General features: G+C 28.9%; 1 protein-coding gene across 5 annotated transcripts; it reads left to right on the top strand.

Moving 5' to 3' along the window:
• Positions 1-5,968: 5,968 nt before the first annotated feature.
• Positions 5,969-11,599, top strand: LOC100572677 (probable vesicular glutamate transporter eat-4). Of its 5 annotated transcripts, none has more exons than XM_016808778.2 (11): positions 5,969-6,780; positions 6,845-6,881; positions 7,310-7,513; positions 9,247-9,320; positions 9,443-9,519; positions 9,924-10,035; positions 10,100-10,253; positions 10,336-10,574; positions 10,680-10,935; positions 11,013-11,140; positions 11,229-11,599. In XM_016808778.2, exons 3-11 carry the CDS (start codon positions 7,360-7,362, stop codon positions 11,394-11,396), a joined length of 1,362 nt encoding a protein of 453 aa, XP_016664267.1. In that variant the 5' UTR covers positions 5,969-6,780; positions 6,845-6,881; positions 7,310-7,359; the 3' UTR covers positions 11,397-11,599. The 5 variants fall into 5 exon arrangements, with proteins under 5 accessions (XP_016664267.1, XP_029344479.1, XP_016664263.1 ...); XM_029488619.1 differs by having other exon boundaries at positions 7,300-7,513; XM_016808774.2 differs by having other exon boundaries at positions 6,845-6,898; positions 7,300-7,513.
• Positions 11,600-12,237: the final 638 nt, after the last annotated feature.

Raw genomic sequence — 12,237 nt, 5'->3', positions numbered from 1 at the left:
TGTTAACCCTAATATGTTATACCAACTTTTTCATACAACATATTATTATGATTGAGATCATTATTCGAATATATTAATATTTAATTGTAATTTACAATAATATTAAACTATATTACAGTATTAATAATAAATATTTTGTTATGTGATTAATGCTTATGATATTTCAAAAAAATATTAATTAAATGGATACTAAAAAAATAATATCGGACTATTGAAAATATTGTTATTTAAAAAAGTTTACTGTCATGATTCAAATATACGTTATAAGATTTGGTACACACATTTGTAATTCAGGGGATTTTGAGGAGAATGATAATAATGACATAAGCAATTAATGACTGCGGGACGGGCGCAGATCAGTCGAATACGAAAAAATTGTAATAACATTAATAAATAATAATATACACAAATACATCAAATAACAACAATCAGGGGCGGACTGGCTATTTTTGGCCCGGGGTGCAAAATTAATTAGGGGCCCGTAATTTTTTTTCAAACCTACCTAAATTAGGAAAGAGTCCTTAGTTTTATAAGTAAATATAAAAAAAAAATTAAGAATAACATGTTGTTTATTTGTAGAGATATTGAAATATGTTATTTTATTTTTATTTTGTATAATACCGTATTATATCAGTATTATACCGTATACCGACTGTGGTAATCGGGGGCCCGGATCATAAATACAAACGGGGGCCCGGGGTGCTACTTGGTGTATAGCACCCTGGGCCAGTCCGCCCCTGACAACAATACAGACGTGCATATAGCCGCATAAATAGGGAAGAACAAAATACCAATATTGTGATATAACCAGTGGGTATAGTATAAAACGCGCGTATAGTAGTGATATTATAAAATATAAATAGAATAATATTCGTATTACCTATTAATACTTCGTAGTAATCAGTTATAGCATCGGTATTGAAACAAATTATTTTCTTCGCATAAAAATACTCGTTTTAACTAGAATTATAAATAATATAGGTAGGTAATTAACTTTATAAAATTCGAAGAAACCGATATTAGTTTTAAATTTCAATCGGTTTCAAGACGTTTTTTCAATATTTTATGGTTTTGGTTTAGATTTTCTAAACCGTTTTTTAAGATTTTAGGTTTCAGTTACGGTTTATTAATCGGTGTTTTAAAGCTTTTGGTTTCGGTTCCGGTTCCGGTTACGGTGTTGAAATATAAAAAACCGCGGTTTTAACCGGTTTTTCGAAAACTGGTGTGTACACAATAAGTAGTCGAAATAATGCTTCAATTTTCCACTTTAGTATCTTGTTCGATGGGACACTGAAAATTGTTAGTGCATTGGGGAGGTGAAAATTTAAAATTCCCAATAGTTTTCAAAAGCGCCGGGAAAAACAACATAAAAATTAAGAAAGCAATCGATTTTGGTTTTCGCGGTGTAACGTTAAAACAAATGAACGTATAAACATGAAATATTCATTGGTCGTTTATATTTGGGAATATTATACACGGGAATTCTTACTAAAAATCAGTTTTCCAAAATGTCGTTTTTGGTTTTTGGTGTAACTCTATAACAAATGAACGTATATAATATATTATATTAATAAATAATATATATAATATATTAATTGATCGTTTATATTTGCATTTTCTATGACTATAAAGTTTCAAAATATTTTGACATATTTTGAGCTGTTTAGGGACGTTTTCAGTTTACAATTTTTTTAGTTCTTTATTCTATAAATATCAATAAAATTTTATTTGTTTTTATACCTTGATTTTGTATTTTGAAAAACAAGGCTCCTAATATATTGTTTCAAAGACAGATGAAAAATGTTATAATTCTTAGTCACGATTTTTATTTATAAGCATATAAAGTTCAAATCTTGACAAAATACGGAAAAATCACGAAAATTAGCAAATTATTTTGAGTTGAGAATTCATAAAATTTTTTCTTTATAAAACTAAGATTTGAAAATGTAATACAAGATTCCTCATAAGTTTGTCTACCTTTATCAAAAAAAAAAATAAAATATCTACATGAAAATTAAATTAAATTTTTATGAGCGTTTGAAATTCATATTTTTACAATATTGGATATTCAATCAATTTCTCGTGTAGCAGTTTGTTATTTTTATTGTTATTCAAAAACGAAAAACTGTAGATGTATGAAAATTTTACTGAATGTTTATATTTTAATTTCCTATACACCATAACATTTTGAAAATATTTTGACTCTTTTTGAGCTGTTTACGGACATTGTCAGTTTTGAATTTTCTTACTTTCGTTTTTTGTAAATATCAATAAAATTTTATTTCTTGGGTAAAAAAGCGTGAAAATTTAATGCAAGGCTCCTGATATATTGTTACAATAGTAGTTGAAAAATATTAAAAATACATAGGCACAATTTTTTTTTTTAAAGAATTTAAAGTTCGATATTTGACAACATTTATCAAATTTAAAATTTAATAATTATTTTGTAGTTGAAAATGTATAACATGTAGGAAGGATTGAAAATTTAAAATAAGGGTCCACGTAAATAGGTTATATATAAATTCCTTTATTCACAATAATATAATCAAAATAATATGCTTGGCTCACAGTCATAGGCTGACTGATCGTTTTCGCTCAGAATCGTTTTTCTGATACAATGATATTATATCATTGAATTCAAATTTAAGACCATCCATTTCAGTTACCCACTTGTAACCTACTGTACAGCAGAGCGCCATCCACTTACCCACTTTTTAAATATGATAATAATATGCAAATAATATTTCATCCTACTGCAGATTACTGTATTAATAATAACAATATAAATATAGTAAGTATAAAATAATATCCTAGGTTGATCAACCGTCTCCTCAAAGATTCGTTATTCATATACAATGATTTATATCATTGAATTCAAATGTAACACAATCCACAACAGTGACCTACTTATAGCCTATACTGTACGGGAGACCGACAGCCAATTAACCACTTTTTTATTTTTATTTTAATTTCCTGTAAAAAGACTACCATAACTACCTCTAATATTATGAAAGGAGAAATCTCCTATTATATTTTCAAACCTAAGGATTTCGAATAAAAGAGTTTTATGAATTTCTAAGAACAAACTAATATTTGAATTTCTTAACATTTTTACTATACTACATCAAAATCAGCAATTAACAATGAGCGCGGTTACATGCCAGTACTAATTTATACTAAAGCGCTCCTGGCAGACAGTACTGGTGCTAGTACTGGCATTTGTCTGGGATGATAACGCTCATCTGTACCGGCATAACAGTACTTACCCATTATTGATATTAAGGTACTGCCCAGTAATGGCATTATAGTATATAACTACGTGAAAAAATTCGATTTAACAACAAATGAAAAATATCCTACCGGCTTTCCACTGACGCGGGATGCGATCTCGCTACCATCACCCTAACAATGGTTTCCTACTTAACGCCTATCCGATTGAGACACCTACTTAATAATTAATTAATGCCGATATTTTAGCATATAAGCAATTTAAACAGAGTTATGGACTACCCAACCAAAAATTGTCAATGGAACAAGGGCGGATCAAGTGACATTATTATAAGAAGTGGGGGGGAAAGTAAAATTTGTAATTTTGTTTTATACACATATATGACTTGGGATACGACTTGGGACGGGGCCGCGGATACAAGATACATTAGATGGGCTTTGCTCCCTAAAATTCATGCAATTTTTATGAGCGAAGAAAATTCAACTTTTAAGGATATTGCATATTCACTAGGTACCTAACCATAAAATAAAATTTTTTCTTCTTTCAATGTTTTCAACGTTATTCATCAAAAAACCATTATCCATAGTAACTCGTAATACTCTGTTTTTTTCTAAATAATAATTTTATAAATGCAATGCAATTTTCAAAATATTAAGATTATTTTTTATCAGTTTATATTATGAACCTAGTCAAAAACGTGTTATGGCAGTTTGGACTTATTAAAACATCTATTAGAATTATATAAAAATTATATATACATTAATCATTGAATTCAAAATTAACACCATCCATCACAGTGACCAACCTATAACTTGGAAATATACAAAAAAAAAATAAGGAAAAACTGAGATTTTTGAAAAAAAGGATATTGTTTTGTAGTGTAACTTAACAAAAAATAGGTAACAGAATATAAATTAATTGTTCACTGATTTAAACAACGATGTGTTTTTTTTTATGTCTGTGTGCACGATAATTATTCGTAACAATACTTCGTTTTTCATATTCAGTATCTTGTTCGATGGGAGAGTGAATCTAGTTGGTGAATTCGAGAGGTGAAAATTCTCAATAGTTTTCATCAAGGGCCAGTAGTGTTACTGTAGTCTTTAAAGATTATTTGGGACTAGGTATATTATATTTTAAATATCAATGGTTGAACTCATTTTTGCCAAAAATTGTGAAAATGTCTATATTTTTCAACTGAGGTATGTGCAACTCCCGAAGAGCATGGTAATATTATATAGATAGAGGTACCGCGGTGCCACTTCATTCCAATTATATAAACCTTAAATTCGTTTAACTATATACTCCCTCGAACTTCAACGTTTTTTGTATGAAATATAAACGATAAAAATATATTCTATCATGAAAGATACAATAAGCATTTTAAGCTTTGTTCATAGTAAATTGTTGATTCAGTAACAACTCATGCACGCAACGAAAATTCACTATAAGTAATAAACTCCATAGGTAAATTATTGTTTATTTTGTTTATCACCAGAGTAATTTATTAGTATGCAAAAGTAAACATGGCGAAAATGCGATGTGTACATTTTGAGCAGATTTTTTTTAAATTTTCCCACTTTGTTCGATCGATTTCTATATAGTATATTATACTGCTAAATATTGTCAAAGTAATTGCTAGTAATATTACATTAGATAGTTCTATACAAAAAAACAAGTCAGAAACATAATAATAATAACTATGTACTATATTGCAACAACAACATATAAATGATACAAAAAAGATTGACATAAAATACCATAGTATACATACTGCAGCAGCCCCGAAAAGCAAAGCTTATGCTGGGGGAGCGAGTTCTCGTCACCTTAAGAATACAAAAAAAAAAAAATTTAAAAACAATCTGTTATTTAAATACAAAAATAATGGTTCAATAATATATACTATTGTATTGTATAATATTTTTAATTATTATTTTGATTAATATCAAAAAAAAAATGAATAGATATAATTGTAGCCTGTAGGTATAATCGGTTCTCCCAAGATGATCTTAGACCAAAGATAAGAAAATATCGATTATGACCATTGACATTATTTCAGAAAATAATGAAGAAAAGTATTTATCATAATGTTCTATAATTTTAAATATTATATTGTTTTAATAAAACGTTCAAAAAATATAATTTTTTGTTAATTGTTTTATGCATAATTTTTATCTTTCATGCATATTTCAACATTTTAGTGCATATATTTATGCATATTTAAGATTTTTTAGCGCTTATTTGATTTGGTTTTAACATGACGTGTTATTTCGTTATAGGTTTTAATGCATATCATAAATCCGTGCTCCACTTAGGACTTATAACTTGACGTATACACAATATTGTGTTCATATATCTTATATCTGAGCTTTTTTTCCGTTGGTTTTTTTTCGTGATTCAATAATAATAATAATATATTAAGTAACTATATAAATAAAATAAAATTACGTCTTACAGTAGGTATTCTTACGGTTTTCACTCGGATGTATGAACTATTGAAATTGTTTTATGTCGTAGCACTCGTCACGTATGACCGACCGGTATGACCGACACAAACGTAGGTATACTGCACTTATCTTTCTATAATAGGTATGTATATTGTTTTATTCTTGTTTATTAATCGTGAAATATTATCCATACTAATATTATAAAGATGAAAGGTTTGTTTGTAACGAATAAACTCAAAAAGTTCTGGACTGATTTCAAAAATACCTTCACCAATAAAAAGCTACATTAGTGTCGTAGGCATCAATTTGGTCCTATAGTGTTGATAAATAATTTTTTATTATTAATAATTGAAATAAACGTGTAAATAGTATACCTATATACGGCACGGTGGCTGATGGGGTTCAAGCTACATGTAACCTGGCCTTTTTAGGGTTCCATGAGGTAAAACGGGACCCTATATATAACTAAGGCTCCGCTGTCCGTCCGTCCGTCTGTCACCAGGCTCTATATCTCATGAACCATGAAAGTTAGAAAGTTGACATTTTCACAGATTATTTATTTCTGTTGCCTCTATGACAATAAATACAAAAAATTCTAGAATATATAATATAAGCAGTGTTGTCAACATGTTTATAGATTATGGTACGGAACCCTTCGTGCGCGAGTCCGACTCGCATTTGGCCGGTTTTTATACTTCTATGTGTGTTTTATCAGCGTGTAGATATAAATACGGGTAGAGATCAGTATTTGTTTATTATCGGTTGCCATTCGTTATACGGGTAGATCAGGCACAACTTTGCATCAAATTGAATTTTCAAACATTGTCTACCAAGTGGATTAATTGCCCTTGGCCCGACGTAGTCGGATGGCCGGCTGAGTTACACTTACTGCAGCGAGTTACACCCAATAAGAGGTGAACAATCATATTTTTTTTTAAGTATTGCCATTTTTTACGGGCAACAAATCGGTTGGTATAATATAAATGTTGATTAAGTACCATTTTAGTAATATGTGATAGCGGCCGACGACGGCTCAACCGTGAGGTGCGAGGAAGATTAGCACGGTCAGCGCATTCCAACAGTTCGCTCTACGGTGTCAGCCAAGTAGGTACCAATTTTATTTTGCCGTGCGCGAATCGCCGTTCTCTTTATAATATTATTTATTTAGTTACAGGACCACCTGACCAGTCTGCGCTCCACAATCTGTGAGTTATTTGAAACAGTAAGAACTTTTTTCATATAAGTGATATCAAAAAATAAAAACAACGCTGTACAGCCAAAGTTCACCTTTTTATGTGGTGAAAATCTCGTTTCTTAGTTATGACTGTAGCCTTTTCGGTTTTTTCTCGGGGAAAACAGTTTTTTGTATACAATGATTTTATACCTATTATTAATTCAAAATTTAACACATCCATTACAGCGACTCCTAAAGACACCTACTGTCAGCAGAGCGTTACCCACTTTTTATTTTATATTTTTATTTCATACTCAAATTTTAACTGTGTATTAACATCAGAGTTATTATTTATTTATTGTAGCTTATAGTATTGTGTAATTTAAATAAGAATATAACAATGTAACACAATCAATGAAATTTTCATAACTCAGTTTTACATTTTGTAGTCATCCGCAGGTGGTTTCTAATACAACGTTAGCCAATTAATTTGTTGTAATTCGTGGAGGATGGAGTTCGAGGACATCGCGACCAGTAGATTAATTTGTCCACCTCAAATCCAACCACCGGATCAAACGTCTTCAAGGTTCATCGACAGGTTTATCCGTGTGAAAACTAGATATTGGAATAGAGGATTTTTGATTGTTTTTCTCACGTTTATAGGTAAATCATAAAATCATTTGATAAAAATATACCCCAAAGACTACAGTCTAAATGCTTTTAAAATATGATATTTCATAAAATATACATTGTATCTTGCGCAGAGAGGCTGGAGAGATAATCTCTGCGAGATAAAACTCATCATTTTAGGTAAATCTTTCTCGTTGAACAAAAAACAACAAAATTATACATAATCTAAAATCTATATGTTTTATATATCTCAATATCTGGGTACCTAAACAAGTTCCCACTTATAAGGTACATATATACAAGTGATAAAAATCATTATCATAGTTAAAATCAATAATTTTATTATGTTGCCGTATTGATGTATAATATTGTGAATTCAAAATTAGTCATAGAAATTATGTAAAATGATCATCTTATATAGGTTTAACCATTCAATACTTTCAAAATCATTCATTAGGGATTAGTTTATATATGAATCTTATGAAGAACGTAATAACCTAACTGTCTACTGGCTTGTAAAATGTAATATTAGGTAAATAATGTGAATCACCAGTTCGAATATGGTCACATAGCCTATAGATATTAAATGTCTATACCTTGTGCAGAGTGTCTCGAAATATTATTCGTACAAAATCGTAACTTTATGTTTTATATATTTAGGCACCTAAACAACTTAGATACTAACTAATTTTGATAAAACCTATTATTATAGTTAAAATCAATATTTATAAATGCCTATGTACCTATATTAAATTGGAGTTTAGGAAAAAAAGCAAGTAAAAAAGAAAGTGAAAAAAAGCGAATGAAAAAAGAGCAAAAAAAAAAGCGAAAATATTATTATTAATTATTTTTTTAAAAATCAGTAGGCATATGTTTTTTTTTATTATAGGTTTAAATTAATAATTATTAAAAATAGTTTGTTAAAATAATAAAATCAAACAAATTTATTTATTTAAAACGTATAAGGTAAGATAAAGCGTTTAAGAAATGTTCGATATAATTATCATCATTATTATGATTTATTATTTATTATTATTAACATATTTTATAGACTTCGACGTCATGCATGTCTGGAGAAGTATGTGCTTCATCGATTATTAGTATTTCAGTAGGATTTTCTTTCGATGTTTTTAATTTGCCTGGACACTTGAGACTTGACGCCTTGGAGCACTTCCAAACATCAGATATTAACGTACTGTAATGTTTCGTATACATGTGGCCATTAAAACAAAGTTTTTCCGTATTTTTATTATATTTTATTGATGTGACATTTCAATTAGTAAACCAAAAATAATAATAATAATAATAATATTATTAATTTAAAACAAAGTAGAAAAAACGTTGAATTTTTATATCAGAGTAAATAACGCGGCCGAGCTATAATCTCGTAGTTTTGGACAAACTGAAGTCGGAGATTTATATTTGGGTAATTTTTGTAATTTATAATCTGTGTGCAATTTGGAAACACATCATCGTAAGCCATTATCCCAGCTGCGGCGATCACAATAATATTGACGAGTTATTTATTGTAATATTTTGTATATAACTACCTTAAAGGTACATCGTACATAATAATATGCTATAGCATAGGTTATATAGCCATATTAATCAATAGTAGTAATTTTTGTTATTATATACGAGGTGATGCACTGTAAAATGTTTAACTTGTTTTTTTTCATTCGATCTTTTTTACACTTGCTTTTTTCAATAACCCCTTTAAATTGCTGTATTTTGAATACAACATATTTTGTCATGTTTTTATATAGGTTTAACCATTCAATGGTTTCAAAATCGATCATTAGTGACTAGTTTAGTTTGGTCTCGTGAAATAGTTGAACACGTAAGTGGTTATTATATCAAATAATATTATATTTTTATAAATGTAATATTTTCCGCTGACTTACTGCTTAGCGTATAAAAGACATTCGTAAATATAACTACTTTAACATTAATGTTATACAGGTTGATTTCATTTATTTTGGATGGATAATCGGTTATATACTGGGAGGTACCTTAGCCACCATTTATCCTGCTGACAAGTAACCAAGCGATATCAACAATATCGTATTATACTATATGGGGCTAAAAATTATAACATCAACGCGATAACTTCTTTGAATATAATTTTATAATAATATTAGCTTCGAAATGATAATATTATTGTCACATCCTAGTGCCGGTGACAAATTTACCGGACGCCGCGGCCGTGTACAATCGTTTTAAATATACGAAAATATGCAAAATAAAACTATAATATAGGTATCTCTAATACTGCAGGTACCTACTTACTGAATAGGTACACTTAAATGTACGATGACATTTTTGAACATTCCCAACTATATTTCAATGTCAGTTGTGCAAACATATTAACATAATGTATATTTCTTAGCCCTACCAAACCTGAAAATGATAATGCATTGTAATTGTATTAATTAATGTTCAGAGTTTTCGGAGTGTCGTTCATCATATCGTCAACACTGCATAGTATAGAAGATATGAAAAAGTCGAACGGGATTCTACATATTTTCTCACTTTTTTGCATAGGAATAACCATGGTAACAAGAAGGTTCTTCGTTTCATAGGACAGAGTTATAAAATAGATTATTATTTTTATCCTAGACCATAGGAATTTCGGCATTTCACAGGATTTACACATTTTGGGTCCCACTGAATAAACAGTCATTACGTCACGTTCCAATAGTGTTGTGGACGATTGTATATACTGATATAATACAAATATATTATGAGTTTAATGACATGCAAAAAGTATTAGGTAAACTATATTTAAATCGTCATACTGAAAGATTAAATATATAAAAATTAACCACTTATCACATATTAATGTATTTTATTAGGTATCGTGGGGAACAGATGGTTTATTATATGGTTGATTGTGGTCAGTGGAGATCGTTCTCAGAGCCGTTATAGTGGAACTAATGTTGTTTCTTTAAGGCGACCAACCATATCGGGCATTCCTTGGAAGTCGTTTTGTACTTCAATGCCCGTCATTGCACTTGTTTTATCATACATGTGTTCTGCTAATTTATATATTTTACACCGATCATATTATGATTCATATGAATATTTATATCCTGTACGTATTTTTATAATTTTCATTAATACCTGACGATGAATTTTATTTCCGATATAGCAAAATCTTCATACGATATTTTACTTACACAAATATTTGTCAAAATAGTTGATATATGATCAGTCCTTGAGTAGACACACAACTATTTTGTTGTTTCTCACCTTCGTCCTGATCGAATTAATTCCGAAAATAACAGGATGCTCTTCTATCACCAATGTCAGAAAGATTTTTAGTTGCTTGTATTTCCTATCAATGGGAGTAATTTATTATATGGAAGCTTTTCCGGACAACATTTTTTTGTTTTTAGACAACAAGATATTTGTTTATTTAATTTATAATTTTATGCCATATTTTAGTCTTTTCGGTAAGTATAAAAACGCATGAAACGTACAAAATTAATAACCATTTTTAAAGTGTTATAATCCATATTATTGTTTATAGGTTTCGAAATCAACCATTTGGATATCGCACCACAGTACTCTAGTGTACTTTTTGGTATCCTGATGACCACATATCACATAACTTGGTTATTTTCAACAAGTATCTTAAAAAATATTTTGATTTTTGAAGTAAATACGATTTATATAGTGTGAAACGTTTTAATAATATTATAAAGCAAAGTGAATGGTCATAATTGTATTTGTTATCACTTATCAGGAACTTAGCCATGTCCAACTTTGTATCTTGCGGGTGGTAATAAGTTTAGCTGTGGCAGTATTCTATGCCATTTTCGCTTCAGCAGAACTACAACCATGGGCAGTCGATAAACCAGTAAAAGAAAATCAACGAAATATACAAGAAGAAGTAAATTTAATGGCTGTGTAACATATTCATTTAATTATGTTCGAATTGCACATTAGCACATTATGCCTATAACTTTGTCAAATATTCAATTTATTTTTTTATAATAATTCACATTATTTATCGTTAAATATAATTATTAAACCTAATAGTATAGCAAAGTCGGGTAATTTATGTTTCAGAATATTAATAATATTAGTATCGTAGAAAAAAATTATACAAAATAAAACCCCATCATTTTATGATTTTGACTCCAAAAAGGTCTTTACTATAATACTTTATAATATGTATACTGTATACTGTAAAGTAATGTTTATAATTCATACAAAAAAAAAATTCAATTTAAAAAACTGCTCCTAAAAATAAATACAATTTTTTGAAAATCATTAATATTACTATTATGAGTTGTGACTAAAGACGTGACTAAAAACTTAAGACTTAAAACGTGTTAGCATGGTTATTATGTAGTATCTTATTATCTTTTTATCTTATCCGTTATTTAGCACTAAAAATAGTATGCGGTTTAACCCACTATAAGACCGATAAAGTGTTTGGTTTTTATCCATCCACCTTTTTAGGACCGAAAATCAAAAGTGTGTGTTTTTTGGATGCAACCTACAGGATTTCAAACATTTTTTCGATCTTAGTTTTTTGCTGTAATTTAAAAACAAATATTCGTAAGAACTAAACATTTTTTTACAATTAGGTACATAATATAATTTTTAGTTATTCTACGAACCTCTTCACTTCATTCTATGGTTCGTCGGTTTTGACTTGTAAGGTAGGTGTACCTATAATATACAAATATCAATTAAAAACAGTAATATTATTATATATATTATATTATATTATATAGACATATAGG

The sequence above is a fragment of the Acyrthosiphon pisum genome, chromosome A1 (genome assembly GCF_005508785.2).
Source record: "Acyrthosiphon pisum isolate AL4f chromosome A1, pea_aphid_22Mar2018_4r6ur, whole genome shotgun sequence".
In the NCBI taxonomy this organism is placed as follows: Eukaryota; Metazoa; Arthropoda; class Insecta; order Hemiptera; family Aphididae; genus Acyrthosiphon; species Acyrthosiphon pisum.
This window is presented reverse-complemented; position numbering and strand designations above follow the sequence as displayed.